Consider the following 18600-nt stretch of genomic DNA (forward strand, 5'->3'; position numbering starts at 1 on the left):
ATAAACACTCTAAACTACTGATAAGCCTACATAAACCACTTATAAACACTCTAAATCACTGATAGGCTTATATAAACCACTGTTTACCCTATATAAACCAGTTGTAAACACTCTAAACCACTTATAAGCCTATATAAACCACTTATAAACACTATAAACTACTGCTCACACTGTATAAATCATTTATAAATCCTTATAAACTAATTATAAACACTCTAAACCACTGGTAAGCCTTAATAAACCACTAATTACGATTATAAACCACTACGGAGGATTCTTAACCAAAGAAGCTATATAAACCACTTATAAACACCCACTTCAGTACCGGTTTATGGTAGTGAAATACTGGTTAAACTTAAGAAATTAGTGGTTTACAGAAAAATAACAATGATTATAAAGTGTTTAAAGTAATTTAAATAAGATTAAATAGTGATTGAAGGCGTTCTGCAATGGAAGACAGTAGTTTAACATGGAAAACTTTCATTCAAGTTTATAAACATGCCTTATAATAGAAAGAGAGGGGAGAGGGGTAAAAATACACACATTTCCATTAAATGGAAGCTTTCTACAATGGAATGGTGGTTTCTAGTGAAGATTTTTAAGATTTCCAAATCCAATAACGTTTTTTTCCAATATTTGTTGAAAATGGAGGCGTTGTGCAATGCAATGAAGGGTTAGGAAGGCTTTCACATCTAAAAATGAGGTTTTCAGCAATAGAATGGAGCTTTTGGCATCTAACAATGGAGGTTTTTGGGTTTCAAAAATGGAGGTTTTTGGGTTTTTCATACGTACTTTTTTTTGGTAGGTGGGAGGAAGAAGAAGAAGAGGGAAAAATGTGGGTTTTGGGATTTGTTTTTCTCTAAATGTAATCATTTCAAAAAGTTGATTTGATAGGGAGAGAGAGAGTCAAGGGCATTTTAGTCATATGCACTCTTGATTGGTGATTTAGAAAACACCCCTCTTGAAATGTCATAGTCAGTAGAAACCCCTTCTATTTGGTCATTTTCCCAAAAAGTAAAACGGATGAATTTATAAAGTTTAAAATGAAAAATTACCAAGAAAATGTAGTAAGTTATGACAACTAAGAAAAAAATACCAAAAAAGGTTAAAAGTTATGACATTTACGGGAAAAAATTAATTTCCACCACTCGTTAAGCTTAATGAGCCGGCTCGGCTCGGCTCGTTAAGGATTCGAGCCGAGCTTTTTTCGAGCCGAGCTCGAGCGAGCTTCCGAGCCAGAGCCAAATTGACACCCTTACTTCGGATCCTACTTCTTGTGTCCCGGTCACGATCCATTTCAAATCGGACCGTCCATCGGAGTGTCCTAGTAGGTCCTACTTACAAAACAACAAAAAATCTCAGCCTTCTTCATTTGAAATGAACTCCAAAACTTCCTCAATTCAGAAAAGAATTAGTCACTATATCTGATAATAACTCATGATTTTGATGAAGAATAAGATTTTATTGTTGAAAAGAATTCCACTGTTCGAGGGTGCGCGGCAATAAAACTTTTGAGTAATTAATCCTTGTTGACGGTGAGCGGCAAGTTTACATGAAGAAAAAGCGATTAAGGATAGGAATAGAAAAAGATGCCCGGAAAAGGGGGGAAGTGGAAAGTTGTAAGCTAAGTAATATTTAGTTCATTTTTATGAAAATACCCCTCCTTTAAGTATTAATATAAGAAATATTTTTAGGGTATTTTAATAAAAGGATTTCGGATAGTGACTATTGTAGACACCCCATTTTGACCGTGCCCTGCACCTCCTTGTTTTGTGCATAACCTTTTCAAATCAGTGTGTGGGGACCCCAAATTACGCCCTAGGCTAGCTTAGGGTCCCACCAAGGTCCCTGTAAAATTTCATCGCGATCCGAGCCCGTTTGCCTAGCAAACGAGCTAAGGCAGTGTCGTGGGACAAGTTCGGAAGAGTGGCGATTTAGCCAGAAAAGGGGTTGTGCTGGAATCTCAAAAACCAGTTCAAATTAGCCATGGCAGGCTGTCCGGGGAGATATAGGGGTATGCAGATTAGTGTACAACTTAATTGAGGGGTGTATTATCCTGAACCAGGGCAATTTCGTAATTTGCGAAGATGCTTTTCTTCTTCTCCAAGTTGCCATTAAGCCCTAAGCTAGGTTAGTGAGTGATTAGGACTAGGATTAGTTAGAGGGAATCTTAGTTGGTTAGGTTTCTTTTGATCTCAGCCATTGAGTGAAAAGGTGATTTTAACGGTTGAGATCATTTTTTCAAAGAAGATATTTTTTGCAAATTTTTTCCCCCTGTTTTCTGCTTGGGCCGCCTCTTGCGGAATAATAGTTGTCCTAAATTTGCCAAGGGGGGTGTCCTGGAAGGTTTGGGGATATCAAATATATCGTTTCTCGTTTTCTTCTTGGGCACCCCCTGCCAGTTAAAAAATTGTTAAAAATTACACTAGAGGTGGTTGTCCAGGTAGAAAAGGGGTGTGTTTAATTACGTCTTTTCTTTTGTATAAAAAAAAAAAGAAGCCATCAAAGCAAAGAAGAAAAAAGCTCATTTTCGTAGAAATAGCAGAGAGAGGGAAGGGCGAAAGCAGAGAGAAGAGAAGAGAAATCCCTAAAATCCAAACCCATTACCCATCTCTCCATCTTCTCCGGTGTCTCGCCGGAACTCCGGCCTCCCCAGCTCCATTGCCGTTCATTTCCACCACCGGCCATCCTCTTCTACTTCTTCCCTACCCCTATTTCTGCAAACCCGAGCCACCGGCCAAATCCCTCCCCCACCGTCTTCTCCGACCATCTACTTCCATTTCCATACCACCGAACCAATTTCTGTTTATTTCAAAACCCATACCACTACCTTCTCATCACCATAATCACCTCCACCATCATCTTCTCCATCTCTCAAACCCTTACTTCCATCTTTACCATTAAAACCCCCATTAAATCCGGTCGTCTTCTCCGGCCGGATTGTCGAAATCCGATCCTCCCTCTCCAATCCTCCCTCTCCGATACTCCCTCCCCGATCCTCCTCCAGTAACCTCTTCCCTCACCTTCTCTGCATCACAGCCACCTTCTCCGGCCACTCCCCCTCGCCACCGGTCAGCACCGCCACCCTTTTTCTTCTTTTTCTTCTTCTTCTTCTTCTTCTTCTTTTCTTCCAATCCGCCACCCCATCTTCTCCGGTGGGTTTGCCGGAATCCGGCAAGCCCTTCTCTGCAACCAAGCTCTGAACATCTCCACCTTCTCTGCATCACAGCCACCACCATCACCTCCATTTTCAGAAACCCCTAATCCAAACCCATCTCAGCCATTACTAACCAAACCGAAACCCATTTCTATCTCTCAAAACCACCACCACCCCATTCCAGCCACAACCCCCACGGAATCCGGCATCGTTATCACCGGAATCCGGCCGACAAACCTCTAATCCGACCCATACCCATCCACCTTCACAGAACCTTAAAACTTGCAAAACCCATTTCATTTCTACCCAAACCCACTTTGAATCCAACCTTCAAACCCACTTGGATTTCCCCCCCATTTTTCGGCCATCTTCTCCAAATCCCAACTCCGGCCGGAATCCGGCCACGCATCCATCCTCCTCCATTAAACCCTCTGCCACCATCTCCTCCACCTTCATCTCTAACACCAAAACCCTCTTCTTCTACTTTATTCCATAACAGCCACCTGAGCTACCCTCTAATTTGGAAATCTGCCCCAACCCATAACCGTGCCTCTTCTTCTTCTACTTCCGACTCCTACCTCCGGTCCTCCACCATTTTGTCATCACTAGGGGGCTGATTGAATCCGGCAAAAATTCACAACCCGATCTAACTCCGGCGAGACTCTGTGCATCCGGTAATCTCCATTCACAGCGACTACTTCATCGTTTAGGTATCTCATTTATCTTGTTTTCAAAGTAATAATTCAATCTGCAATTGTCTAAAATAGATTTTATCGTTCCTGTTAATCTGAAATAGTCTAAATACCATGAGTGGGTAGATCATCACGTACAGTTTCATTGGTTGAAACTTGGAAATTAATATTTGAGAGGAAATTTTTCTATGTCTATCGATCACTTGCAAAAGCTTCATAGTTTGGAAATATCATCCTTGTAGCATACATGGTAACTTGGGTCATGAACCTTAGGAATAAAGTATTTGGATCTCTGAATTATGATTTTGAGTTAATACGTGTCAGATTTTTCATTTTTGCACGCGGCTGTGTAGAGCACTCAGGCATCTGGAAATAATCCTATAGATTGGGAGTGAAGGAAAATATCAAGACATGATGAGGATTAATGCTAGTTCCATCAGTTACCTCCTTTACATCATTTAATTCATCCATCGGAAATTTACAAGTGATAGGTTTGTTGCTTGCTGTGTATGATTTGTTGTAATGGTTAGACACATATTATGAGCTAGATGGGTATTACTGCATGCTTAGAAAATTGCATGCATCTAGTCGTGTGCAGAGAGTATTTAAGCAGGGTAGTGTAGCCATGATGTGGGGATAAGGTTAGGATAAGGGTATGTTTTGTTTTTATGATGATTGTTTGTTTGGGGATGAAAATTAAAGGGGGTTTGATGTTGGTGTTAGAGTAAGATTGTGCAGGGAACCTCCAGTCCAGGTGACGCCTCTTCTCATTATTTGAAATTTACGTCACCATGCTTGTTTGAGTTGCATATGATTATTTTTATGTTGTAGATCAGGCCCTTAGAATAATTCCCTTAGAATAATTCCCTTTTGGAATAGTAATAGCCTTGTTCTTGGTACTCTCACATAAGTAGTACATAATCTTCTTGATCTTACTGTGATTGAGATTCTTGTTTTCAAGTAGGGGTCTGGGCTAATCAAGCATTTTTCAGGAGCCAAACTAGTTTCTGTTTAAAAATTGGCCGAGTCTTTCCTTTTGTGTTCTTGATGGATAGATTAAAGGGTACTTCTTTCAAATTTTTGTGAGTACAAGATGTTAAGAACACTTGTAGGTTTATGTTCAATGGCTATGTAGATACTCTCCCTTTTATCATTTTGTGACAAAGGCCCAAGTTGGTTTATTTAGTTTCAGTCCTTGCTTGATATATTAACTCCCAAGTCATGGTTAGGGGTACAAAGGGGGGGTTTAAGATTACTGATATTTGCAGCATCATGACCTGATATCATTCAGTTCTCGCAGAAATGTTTAGACAAACAGATTTCAGAGTTTGATTAATTTCATTATACGATGTGAATACCTTATGTCTGGAAGTTTATTCGTCATGGTATGCATATAGATGATAAACTGTAAACAAGGGTATGTCTGCATGTATTCATATTACCCTAGCATCTCATTTTTTTTTTATAGCTATTTTTACTCCATTTTTCAGTTTATGATGATAATCTATTGATGTGATGTGAGATTTATGATTTCCATCTTCTTGTTAAATGTGTTTCTAAAATATTTCTTTAAAATGAGTTGTGGAATATGGATGTGTTGACACTGATAAGATCGGATACCATTTCTGGGATAATATCACTGTGGCTCCATGGTTGAGTTAATTTCGTTTACTTTTATGGTGTCTCATTTTGCTGATTTCAGGTAGTAGGTATTAATGCAAGTTATTCCTTATCAATGTACTAGACTCACTGATTATTATTCTTGTCGGTCTGCTGCACATATTGGGGTCTGTAGGGTACTTGTGCATGAGTTGTTCTCATATGTATGGACTGTTTATAACAGATTTCTGCTGCACATACTGGTTTGTAGGGTACTTGTGCATTATTTGTTCTCATACGTGTGAACTGTGTATAGCAGATCTATAGGGAAGACTAGTTGTTTGCACATCATTTCAGCCCCTATTTCTGTGTATAAAAATCAGTTTATTCACTTCATTTCAGCCCCACTGTTTTAGCACAATTCTGTCCTTGGGTTCAGCCTTAGTTTTTAGCACAATTCTGTCCATGGTTCCCCTCCCGAATCAGTCCCAGTTCTTTCACAACCCGGTCCATGTTGCTGCCCCAGGTTTGCACCCAATCTTGCCCCCGTTTTAGCATAGAGGCTTTCCATGTTGCTGCCCCAGGTTTGCACCCAATCCTGCCCCCGTTTTAGCATAGATTTGGTCCATGTTGTCGCCCTGTTTAGCACACAATTTAGTCCATGTTGCTGTCCCAGTTTCGCAAAAGTTCAGTTCAAGATTTAGCTCCCTGTTTTGCACATTCAGTCCATGATTCCGTCATAGATTTTTACACATTTCAGCTTATGGTTTAGTCCTAGTTTCGGCAATTCAGTTTGATGTAATGCAAGGACAGTTCAATCTCTTGTTGTTTAGTCCATGTTCTCTGCTATGGAATCAGCCCGGTTACTTGTAATTCAGCCTATGAAATCAGTCTCTGTCTAGCACAAAAATTTACTCCATAGAGATTGTATGAGTACATCATGGATAAGTAATAGTATCACTAAGATGTATGTGGATGTGCACTTGTTTGCATGCATGTAAACGTGAGCTTGTGACTATGTGTTTGAATGAGAATATATGTGAGAAGATATATATGCGCATGTCTATAAATAGATGTATGTGTCTGAATGTGTACGTGTGTTCTCATAGGTATAGTGATCCTTAGTTCTGAATTTTTCATTTTTCGACCTCAAATGCTCAAAACTTTTAAAAGCAAACATCATCAATCTTGTGGATCTCGTCTAGCCGGTCAGTTCGACATATGGCGGCCCAAATTTGGCCAAAGAATGAGAGAGTTATGCTCGTTTAAAGTTTAGTCCATAATGATATTTTTGTTGAAGTGTTTTTAGAAATTATCGTGTCGAGTAATTTTTGGGCTGCTTCTGATCGGAATTGTTCGAAACTGTCAACTGGGAAAGTGTTTGTTATAAGGTTTCCTAAAACTGTCTTATTGAGCAAATGTTTCCATAAATGCTTTTTAATATGTCAAAAACGACTTGCAAGCTTCATTTTTTCTAAAAAACTGTCATTTCTGCAACAGCAGCTTGTTGGCAATTTTTAGGCTATTCCAGGTCTGTTTCGCCCGAAGCCATACAAAAAACAAATGTTCTTCAAAAGATTTTCTAATACTTTGTCCTTGAGTAAATTTTTCCAGAAGCGATGTTTTAAGTGTCAAAACTGAGCCCGAGCTTTCAATTAAAACACTAATGTGTCTTTTAATGGCGATGGATCAGAAGAGACCATTTTCCGACCACTTCTGGCCAGATCCAAACAAAGTGGTCAACTGAGAGAATGTTTCTTATGCTGAGATCTACAATTTTGATTAGTAGGGTTTTTGATGGTTTTGATGTTTGAGGGGTCTAAAAGTCAGTGCAAAGTTGCATTTTTCACACTATATGTCATAATTGTGCTATTTCTTGAAAATCATGGACAATATGAGCTCTATTCAATTTTAATGAGTGTTTGGGATGTTTTGAGCTTGGTAGCAAGTTTTAAATCATATATTGAATCATTCCCATGACTTGTTTGGCATTTTTGACCATTTTTTTTTTGTGAAAATTACATGTTAGGTGGAAATTTCACCTTTGAGCCTATATTGATTCTAATGCTTGATCGCTTTATTGATTTTGGATTTGCTCTTGGGGTTCGGGCAATGATAAGGTTACTTGGAGCCCATCTTTGTGTGTGTTTGGGAGACCCGCCCGGTCTCATTCTCTCGTTAATCCTCTTTGTGTGCTTTTTGATTTTGGGAGAACACCCTACTCGGCTTGGCTTCATACCCCTACCCTTATGGGTATTGGGTTGCACATTTGTTGCACCCTGGGGCTAGGTAGCTGTCCGGCCCGGCTGGGTGTTTCACCTTTGCCAACTATGCACAGGGTCTTTTATTCCTTTTTACTTGTGAGCTTCTCCTTATTCGATAGTCCATTCGCAAAGGAGTCAGCCCTGATTAGAGAGTCTTTGACTCATTCATCCTTTGTAGTGTTATTAGAGTCTCTGACTCATTTGTACTTCCTCCCTAGTGTTATTAGTTAGGAGTTTTTTTTTCCATTAGAGACTAACTCAGTCATATAAGAGCCTTCCCTGCTTAGGATCTTAGATTGTTTTCTCTGTTCTTGGGGCACTATCTTTCTCGTTGTGGTTTGTCTCTTTGAGACGCCAGTTTCTTGTTGTGGATCGTCTCTTTGAGACCTTTGTTGCTTGTTTGGGGTTTCCCCTTTTTGCTTTAAGGCTTTGCCTTAGTTTATGGTATTACTTGCGTGTTTCCTTTAAGATTGAAAGCATTTAAAGGTCTTGAGCATTGGAAAAGCTTTAAAATCCAAAAACATTAGAAATTTAAATCTCAAAAACATTTGAAAACTTTAAAAATATCAAAAACATTTGAAAAACATAAAAAACCTTTAAAAATCTTAAGTGTTGAGTGTTTCTTTTAGAAGCGTAGTAGGCGAGTTCGATCTTCGAACTACGTTGGCTTGATCCTCTTCCACGAGGTACGTAGTGCAGCTCGGGATTTTTATCCCAAGTCCAGTCAAACTTTTGTAAATAATATTTTAAACCTTCTTCAAAAACCTTTAAAACCTTGTTTTCAACAAGATCTTCCTCTAGAGTTAGGAGTTTGTCCTAGATAGAGAGTTTTAGAGTTAGGAGTTTGTCTTTGATGTGTTGTGTGGTTTGTTTGTGTTTGTGTTAGAGTTAGGGTTTGTCCTAGAGTAATAGGAGCGCCTCCGTCCGGTCAGTTGGCGATTCATATCGCCGACTGATGACTAGGTCTAGAATGCGCTAGTGATCCCATTGTTTTCCTTAGGAAATACAGCCTAGTTACACATAGGTTGTAGGAACCACCTGCATTAGCTTAGGGCTAACCTGCATTTAGTTAGGGCATATAGGGTGTCCTAAAATCTACAATTCACTAGAATTTAAATAATCGTTCAAGAAGCTTTAATAATTAGTCTGGTCTTTTAGATCGAGTCTAAGATAGAGGTTTAGGTGTCTTAGGCATCCTAGTTTAGAATAGGTGCGAAGAACTACGTTGCCTTGATTCTCGTGGAGGCGGGGATACGTAGGCTTCTTTGGATGAACATCAGACCATCCGAGGACTCGGGCTAATCATTTAGAGTTTTAGGATTTGTTGTTTTGTTATATTGTATATTTTGCTGTGTTTTCTTACTTTCTTGCGCAGGACTATACCTTTAGCTGTAGCATGCATGTGTTCGTCCACCAGAACTTAGACACCAGTTAGGTATGTCACTCATAATCTAACAATCATTAGGCGACACATCTTTTATTTTATTTTGTGTGCTTATTATTTGTATTCTCAGGAAATGCATGCTTAGGTAGACGACTCCTGAGGATTGTTCCCATTTCACATGATTTTCGCCTAAAACTCTTCAAGGTTAATAATAAATGGCATAAGAGACCAAGTGTTCGCACTCGGGCGAATTGGGGGCGCTCTTCGGACCTTCTCCATTCGTCATCAGGCACGGACCTTTTGTATCTCTGGTTATCCATTGCAAACAGAGCATTTGTTTTGGTTCCATGGCGTGTCCATGGATGGCGACTCTGAGTTTATTTCAGATATGTCTTGGTTTCGAGCCTTGGCTCCGGATCGAGACATATCTCTTTCTTTTATATCGCCACTCATGCTATGCTGTGAGGGTGGCATCCGTTTCGAGAGTTCCCTGGCAGAGCTCTCCTTCACATTGTGGAGATCTTAGAGGATTGCAGGAGGGATCTCGCGTCCCTCGGCACTCGTCCTCGGATCGGGGTCCACAACTATCCATCGGATTTTTTTGCCATGTCTCGGATCTTACGAAGAGGATCCATAATATGTCCATGGATCATTCTCATGTGCCTAGATCCCGTTTATTAAGGTCCGGATTCGGACTGTCCATCGGACCGTCTGGGTCCATTGACACCCCTATTGATACTGAGTGCTTTTTAAAAAAATAAAAAATAAAAAAATTTTCGGTTTATGTTTTTAAATACGAGGAGGATGTTTTTTATTGGACAAATCATTAAAAAAATGCAAAGTTTATGCGAAATTGTGAATAAAGGGTATTGATTTGAAATTTATAAAAAAGGTGTTGTCAGGTGAGAGAAGATGGCTTTTAGGACAAATATACCCCTCCTACCTCTTTTTTCTCTCCACCTTTTTGCACATATCCCTATGCACTTATTACCTTCTCACCTACCACCTTCTTCTTCCTCAAGACTTTTCTAACGTGGAAAACTCCATAGAAGGGTTTTGAAGGTTGCCATTTACAACAGGGTTTGATAATCATGAGGGTTTATTCATGATAAACTTATCGAAGCAATGTTACAAAATGTAAAGAAAATGAATTTTGAGCTTAAAACTATTTTTGTTGTTTTCCCCATTTTCAAGATAAATCCATTTTCTTTGCATTTTTTTATTCTAAAACATCAAAATCAAGCTTCAATTTATAGTTGCCTGCATGACACTAAGATCACAATGTATATCCCTATTATCCTTCAAATTTTTACTCAATTTGAAAATAAAAATCTTTGGAATTATCCCTATTCTACTGGCTTCCGTCGGAAGTCCGAACAAACGTTCGGACTTCCGACGGAAGACGGTCAAACTTTGTAGTTCGGTAATTGTCATATGTTAGTGCATCATTTTGGTATTTTTTCGTAATTTTAATACTTTGCTTCCATTTTTTCGTAATTTTTCATTTAAAACTTAGCACTTCAGCCACAAATCCGTAATGATTACTATTTTTTGCAAGTAATGATTACTATTTTTTACAATTATGCTTTTGCTAGTCACCTTTGCACCCATATTACTTCTGCCAATCTTTGCATCAAAGGATGGGCCACAAGCCGAGAAGTTGCCTCGGCAAAGGTGGCTAGCAAATTCCCATACAAAAAAAGGGAAATGTTATCCACACTACTGTATTTTGATGAGGGCACTCCTCATTTAATTAAAAGTACGGTATGGCCCCCCATAGGATGATCCAAAGCGTCAATTAGATGGGCCACAGCCTAAATTGGTTGTGTCCCAAAAATCATTTCCATAGGTTGATCCTAACCCTCTATAGATCCTAACCCTCCGATCTATAGAGGGTTAGGACCAACCCTCTAACATTCTGATCAGAGGGTTAGGATAAACCTACGGAAATGCTTTTTGGGGCACAACCTATTTAGGCTGTGGCCCATCTAATGGACAGTTTGGATCATCCTATGGTGCGGGCCATATCGTACTTTTAATAAAGTGAGGAGTGTCCTCATCAAAATACGGTAGTGCGGATAACATTTCCCAAAAGCATCTTAAAAAATACGGCAAAAATCTGGGTGACACGCGGGTCGACCCGGCCCGTACGGGCCCGGCGTGGGAACCATATTTTCTACCCCGGAACCACTAGGGAACCAAATTTTATACCTCGGAACCACTAGGGAACCACATTTTATACCCCGGAACCACTAGGGAACCACATTTTCTAGCCTGGAACCACTAGAGAACCACATTTTATACGCCAGAACCACTATGGAACCACATTTTATACCTCGGAACCACTAGGGAACCACATTTTATACCCTCGAACCACTACCGAACCACATTTTATGCCTCGGAACCACTAGGGAACCACATTTTCTACGCCGAAACCACTAGGGAAACACATTTTATACCTCGGAACCACTAAGGAACCACATTTTCTACTCCGGAACCACTAGGGAACCACATTTTCTACTCCGGAACCACTAGGGAACCACATTTTCTACCCCGGAACCACTAGGGAACCACATTTTATACCCCGGAACCACTAGGGAACCACATTTTATACTTCGGAACCACTACGGAACCACATTTTATACCTCAGAACTACTAGGGAACCACATTTTATACCCTGAAACCACTAAGGAACCACATTTTCTACTCCGGAACCACTAGGAACCACATTTTCTACCCCGGAACCACTAGGGAACCACATTTTCTACCCTGGAACCACTACGGAACCACATTTTATACCTCAAAACCACTAGGGAACCACATTTTATACCCCGGAACCATTAGGGAACCACATTTTATACCCCTAAACCATTAGAAGGGGTATATTTGTCCTAAAAGCCATATTCTCTCACATGACAACACCTTTTTTATAATTTTCAAATCACTACCCTTTATTCACAATTTAGACAAAACTTTGCATTCTTTTAATGATTTGCCCTTTTTTATTTTGTTATATTTAACAACGTTACATAATACTGTGTATTTTTTTAACTGGTTAGCTTTGCATCAATTTCTACTGTACGTGTCTGGTTTTCGGCGTACAAACAATGTTCTCTGGCAGTGATGACAAAAGGCTGGTCTTACAGCTGCTATGGATTCCATTCCATAGGTAGTAGAATGATGTGAGATATCATAAGGTGTTATCTGAGCCATATGAGATCATTAAAATTGAAATTTTGGAGGATTTGTGTGCAACTAATTCTATATTGAGAGTTTGCAAACAAATTGCACCAAAAATACTATTGGGCTGTGCACCCAAACAGGTACCCTAAAACGAATTCTTGTGCCATAATGCTTGGAAATTTTTAGATTATGTGGAGGATGTTTTCTGTTACATAAACTTTTTTTTTGAATGGTTGCCAATTTCATTAAAAAATAGACCAAGATGATCAAGGTACAAAAGAGGAAAAAACATAGAAAAAGCAAAGTACAGTTAAGGTATAATGTAAAGTCACGGATGGAGAGAGTCAAATAAAGCTAAGGACTCTTTCGACACTCCTAATCTGGCCAAGCTGTCGGCCACCTTATTTGCTGATCGACGCACATGCTTGAAGACTAATGACATAGATCTCATGCAATCGCCAATCTCATCAAAGAATCTGTCGAACCTCCAAAGGTGCTTTTGGACCCCTCTAAGCCACTTGATGACATTTAAGGATTCCCCTTCAACCACCACATTATCCACACTATTTGATGCCAAAAGTGTAATGCCATGATGTGCTGCATGAACCTCAGCCTCCGTTGCATCCGCCACCCCCAATAGGCCCCGCAAAAGCCCATTCTATATCCCTTTGATCGTTTCTTAGCACCCCACGCCCCATTCCGGTCGGGCCCGGGTTACCCATGCACGAGCCATCAAAATTTAACTCTAAAAAACCGGTTGGTGGAAGATCCCAATTTTGTACTATTTGCTTTCTATTACATAATATTTAACAACATTGCTTATACTGTGTATTTTTTGATTGGTTAGCTTTCAATAGATTTCTACTACAAATATGTCTGGTGTTTCGGCATGGAAACTATGCTTTCTGGCAGTGATGACAAAAAGGCCGGTCTTACAGCTGCTATGGGTTCCATTCCATAGGTAGTAGAATGATGTGAGATATCATAAGGTGCTATCTGAGCCATCTGAGATCAATGAAATTGAAATTTTAGCCCGTTTGTGTGCAACCCAATTGTATTCTGGGTTTAATTTGTTTGTAAACTTGCTAATTCTATATTGCGAAATTGTAAACAAATTTCACCAAAAATACTATTGGGTTGTGCACCCAAACAGGTACCCTATAACGAATTCTTGTGCCACAATACTTGGAAGTTTTTAGATTATGCGGAGGATGTTTTCTATTATGTAATATTTAACAATGTTGCATATTACTGTGCATTTTTTTAAATTGGTTAGTTTTGGATATATTTCTACTTCATATATGTCTGGTGTTTCGGCATAGAAACAATGTTCTCTGGCAGTGATGACAAAAGGCCGGTCTTACAGCTGCTATGTGTTCCATTCCATAAGTAGTAGAATGATCTGAGATATCATAAGGGGTGCTATCTGAGCCATCTGAGATCAATGAAATTGAAAATTTTGCCCGTTTGTGTGAAACCCAATTGTATTTTGGGTTTAATTTGTGTGTAAAAAAGAAATTGTGTGTAAATTTGCTAATTCTATATTGCGAGTTTGCAAACAATTAGCATCAAAATTACTATTGGGTTGTGCGCCCGAGCAGGTACCCTAAACAGATTCTAGTGTCATTCTAATTTGAAAGTGCTAGTTTGCTCTTTTAGTCAGATAGTTTCTGTGTTAGGTTCTTATGTGTCTCTCCGATCATTTTTTTTTTTTTTTTTTGCAATTTCAACTAATCTCTAGTTTGTGTCTTATTTCATAAATAGTGTTAGCAAATCATTTTCACTTGTATATATTATAGTTATAATGACATGAAATGCTTTCACTTGAGAAGCCTGAGATATTTTTGATAGATTTACATTTCTATGCAGACTATTTCTGCACGTTGAAGATGATGGATATTTCATATCAGTCTCCTGGGCTTTCTGTAATTTTTTTTGCTGAAAACAAAGAAAAGCTGCCCCACATAAAGTCAGTTGGAGATATAATTCGTCTTCACAGTGTTGTGGTAGTTACTGATCACAAGATCTTCTCAAACACTATGAATCCAGGAATGCTTAAATTTTCTTTAGAAGTCGTTTAGTTACACTTTATTGATCACAATTCAGATGCTGGCAGTGATGAATTCATCTTCAGGTGCTTTTGATACTTCATAGTGACTACTGGAAGTGGGTCCCACTAAACTTTAGGCATGGCTTTTGCAGATGACAATTCATGATGGGGATGTTTATGCTACTTTCAAGAAGAAGCTATCTCCTTTTGCGCTATTTTATGGGAAATTTAGTGAAGACATTAGCCCATATCAGGGGATTCCTCTGGCCTTCAAATCATAGATACTGACAAGTTGCTTATTAAAAATTTAAGAACTTGGTTGGTTGGTAATCAATTTGATACAGGTTAGTTCATGCACACATATTCTAATATAGTTAGTATTTGTTCTAGTTAATTATATCTTAAGTTCTTGGTAATGTATTTAAATGAAGAAGAATAGTTAGATTCATCTATATCATGTCTTGGTGCAGACTATGTATAATCGTGGTTTTTATTTTGATGTTTGGGGCATTTCCCTAATCTTGGGTGCCATTCCAGTCTTATTAATGAGTTCTGTGGGCCTTGGTAAGCTGATTTACTTCATGCAGAACATAATGGAAATTAAGAATTCACAGGCCGTCACCTTGTTGTCAGCATAAGCTTCTAGTAAATCAAATATTTTGTAGTTTGAGCTCGTTTTTAGTATTTTTCTTATGTTACTGACAATATTCATCGAACCCAAGGCCACTATTTGACAACTACCTGAGTTGATCATTGAAATTCTCGAGTCGACAAGGATTTGCCTTGCCTTGGTCGTGTTCTTGTCTGACTCCGAGTTTTACCCTACCAATTCAATAAAAAGCTCCTTTAACTTGCCATAATTAAAAAGTAACCTCTCCAATCATTGAGTTGCTTGACTGTGTCAATCATTGACTCACCTAAGTCAACTCCTTTGGCCTTGGCTCAGTTCTGGTCTGAGTCAATAGTTTTAAAACACTGCCAAGGCACCATCCAATAGTAGCCTGTCTACGGACATCCTGACAAATTCAATTTATTGACTCTACCATTATCACATTATTTATTTACTTGAGTTGTATTTGTTCTCCATGCAATTCTATTACAAGGTTTTTTTTTGAATGGTGTTTTTTCTCTTACGATGTTACGCTAGTGAAAGTGCTTAACTACCTTTTCCTTTGTACGCCTTTCCTTGCATGTCTTCTTTCCCCTGTTATTTGGTAGGAATCTTGTTGCTTCCACCCGAAACCACATTCTTGTTCTGACAAGTGCAAGCTACCAAAGCGACCGTTATGCATGTATATCTCATTGGCGACATGACCTACAAACAATATATTATTGTTGCAGTTGAAGGTGAACCTCGGTGGGAGCGAGAGGTTCTCCTATTTGACATTGAAGCATGCTTTCTCCATCTTGGACCAAAATATACTGATTCACTTTATCAGATGTTTTTACTTTTAGAGCTTTTGTTCTAGAACTCTGCCTCTTATCTGCAGTTCATCTCTTTTTTGCATTAAGAGCATACTATAAGAAAATCTTATGTTTCGAGTTCTAAAAAGCTCTGAAATCACCTCAGATGGACGCATTGACATGGTTTTGGTAATATTCTTATAGGACCTTTTCTTTTTCTTTCAAATATGCTGCTAGCATGTGTTGTGCATTTTTTGTTTGATTGGCACGTGTTTTTTCCTAATAATTTTGTAGAAGAATGAAATTGGATGCATTTATTTGTTGTCTGAACTTCTAATCATTTATTTATAAGCTACGAGACATAGCAACTTTTTTTAGAGACTGAATGCTATCCTACTAAGCCGGACATGCTTGCCTGGATGAGAGAACCTGGTTATGCTTATGCTGGCATTTTGCTAGTGACATCTGCAACATATGTATTAGGTGGTCCAATTTTATCTTTGACTAGTTTTCATCATACGTCAAAGCTTTAAACTATTCATAAATTGTTTGTGTGCTTGTTAGGGACAAATGAGCTCTTACTTCCATTGAAGGATATCAAAGTTGGCAAATCATTTGATCTAATATGCAAGGTAAACCACATATCCTCGTGACTTCTTTTGAATATGAGATCAAGATCCCTATGCAGGCTCTCTTGAGGAGAAACTTTACTGATTTCTATTCAAGGGAATAAAGGAAACCAATTTATCTGTGTTATGATTATGTTGAGAAAGATTATTTGTGCACGGGAATTTCCTGAAGATAGGTGGTTGCTGTTCGTTTGGGATGGAACTGATGCCCCTCCTATAAGTTTACCGATGAAGTAAGTACTCACAAATATGTTTTGTTTTATTAATTCTAATGCTGTATTGTTTATATTTATGTGCATGTGATGCTTGTGTAAATTAAACACTGGTGTGCGGATATAAAAATAAGAAATGCAAAATTAGGCTTTATTGTTTGTGCATTCAATTAGAGGGATGCATGTTCAATTGTAGAGCCTTCACATGTTGATTAAATTACAACATGTTTGCTCTTATAAATATATAAGGGAAATTATGTATTCACCCATTTTTCTTCCCTGGGCCACCCCTCTAGTATATTTATGACTACTCTTTTTACACTACAAGGGGCTGGCCCAGGGAAGAAAATGGGGTGAATATATCACTTCCTATATATAATTGGAAAAATCTTGATGACCATCCATGTAGGAAAGTGTCTCAATAATTTTGCAATAGTAAGTGTTGTTTATTGTTACCTTACCCATTTTAATATTCATGTTAATTGTATATCCTTTTGCTTTTTAGGTGTTTATTCATCTTTTCTTGATTATTTGAGATTTTTTCCCTAGATTTATCGATGTACATAGGAGGTCATACTCTCGGGTGAAGAACCAAATGGTTGGTTTGTCGGCATATTTGATGTGCATCTCTAGAGTTGGTGAAATGAATTTGAAAACTCCTACTTGCATTTCAAAAGAATAATTGATGAGATTGCTTCAATGTTTAGTGTCATGTGTTAATCTTTTAACTCGGGGATGCAATGTAATTCTTCCAAGTGTCCTCGTCCATTTAATATGTGAAGTTACAGCTAGAAAAGTCTGCTATGAGAGTTGTGGAATCGTCTTTGGATTGATCACCTTACCATCATTACAATTGCATATTACTGGTATTTCTTTTAATACATCAATATACATATGAATTGCACTGTCATATTTTTTTGGAGATGTTTAATAAAGAAACTTCATTGGGTGGTCGTATCTTTGTTATTAATTGAAATGAAAGATTGTACTTTCATTTCAAACACAGTCCTTCACATTGCTTGATTGTTCAATGTCAAGTGCTAATTTTAACTTACGGAGTGCAATATCACTCGCTCAAGTGTTCTTCGCATTCATTCAATGTGTGAAATTACATCTGGGATTGTCTGTTGGTTTTCCACATGGTCCTGATCGAGCCACTGTGTTAAGTGGTCCTTGGATAAGGATGAGAATGCTACTTTGGGTGAATAAGCTATTAGCTTTTCTCTAAACTATTGTACTGATTCAATAATTCAAATGATACTAAAAGCGAATAATTCACATGCAGGCATAGGCTTGATCGCATACAAATTCAATTTTTTTCTCTTAAAATTTTAGTTTTAATTAAAATTTACACATTTATTTGTTATTAAAAACTTGATTTTGCTGGTCTCATAAAAGAATCAGACTTCACTATCTATGACTCGCAGGCTAGATGATGGAGATAATCAGCTTCCTTTACTATTGGAACCACTCCCATTGCCAAGGAATGTTCTATGCACATTTCCTTGTTTAGGAACCATTTTGAGAGTTGTTAGGCCTAAAATCGGTAACAGGTTATGGTAGGGCTGGGTCGTCCGAGCTAACAAGCCACGACTGAGGGGCTGGTTGAGTCCTGCGCTGCACAAGAGTACAGACAAGAAAGAAAAGGGTCAGAGGACCAACTCGGAGTGATACTCCGGACGGGCGCTTCGACACTCAAGTCAGTATGAGCAGGAGTGCAGAGCAATGTCAGAGCAAAAGCTTAGAGTTTTGGTTCTCAGATTTTTCAGGACCCTCACCTTAGCACAAGTGAAGGCTATTTATAGTGATTCTGAGCCACCTGTCTAGGACAGGTGGTAGTTCTGAGCCACCTGTCCAAGACAGGTGGTGGCCTCTGTATGGACCAGGTCTCATACCTAAGGAGGGCAGGTGGAGGTCCCTGATTAGTCCAGGTGCCACACCTAGTGGAGACAGGTGTTGGCCTTCCAACGGTCCTTGTGAGGGCCACGTGCGAGCAGCTAATTGGATGCTGAGTTCGGACCCCTCA

General features: G+C 38.8%; 1 protein-coding gene and 3 non-coding genes across 4 annotated transcripts in view; all 4 read left to right on the plus strand.

Moving 5' to 3' along the window:
• LOC143876887 (protection of telomeres protein 1b-like) overlaps positions 1-18600 on the plus strand; it is a 34273-nt gene that overhangs the window by 3692 nt on the left and 11981 nt on the right. Inside the window, exons 2-7 of the mRNA XM_077378569.1 lie at positions 14149-14285; positions 14482-14560; positions 14605-14673; positions 16298-16365; positions 16507-16595; positions 18002-18120. Of these exons, the coding sequence (XP_077234684.1) occupies positions 14149-14285; positions 14482-14560; positions 14605-14673; positions 16298-16365; positions 16507-16595; positions 18002-18120 (561 nt within the window). The remainder of the gene's footprint in view (positions 1-14148; positions 14286-14481; positions 14561-14604; positions 14674-16297; positions 16366-16506; positions 16596-18001; positions 18121-18600) is intronic.
• Positions 12212-12309, plus strand: LOC143878048 (small nucleolar RNA snoR113). Its single transcript, XR_013250872.1, has one exon. It is a non-coding gene; the product is annotated as a small nucleolar RNA snoR113 (small nucleolar RNA).
• Positions 13186-13284, plus strand: LOC143878045 (small nucleolar RNA snoR113). The gene has a single exon (XR_013250869.1). It is a non-coding gene; the product is annotated as a small nucleolar RNA snoR113 (small nucleolar RNA).
• On the plus strand, positions 13615-13714 carry LOC143878050 (small nucleolar RNA snoR113). The gene has a single exon (XR_013250874.1). It is a non-coding gene; the product is annotated as a small nucleolar RNA snoR113 (small nucleolar RNA).

The sequence above is a fragment of the Tasmannia lanceolata genome, unplaced genomic scaffold (genome assembly GCF_043159265.1).
Source record: "Tasmannia lanceolata isolate RefF3 unplaced genomic scaffold, GAP_Taslan_0.1 ptg000005l, whole genome shotgun sequence".
Lineage (NCBI taxonomy): Eukaryota > Viridiplantae > Streptophyta > Magnoliopsida > Canellales > Winteraceae > Tasmannia > Tasmannia lanceolata.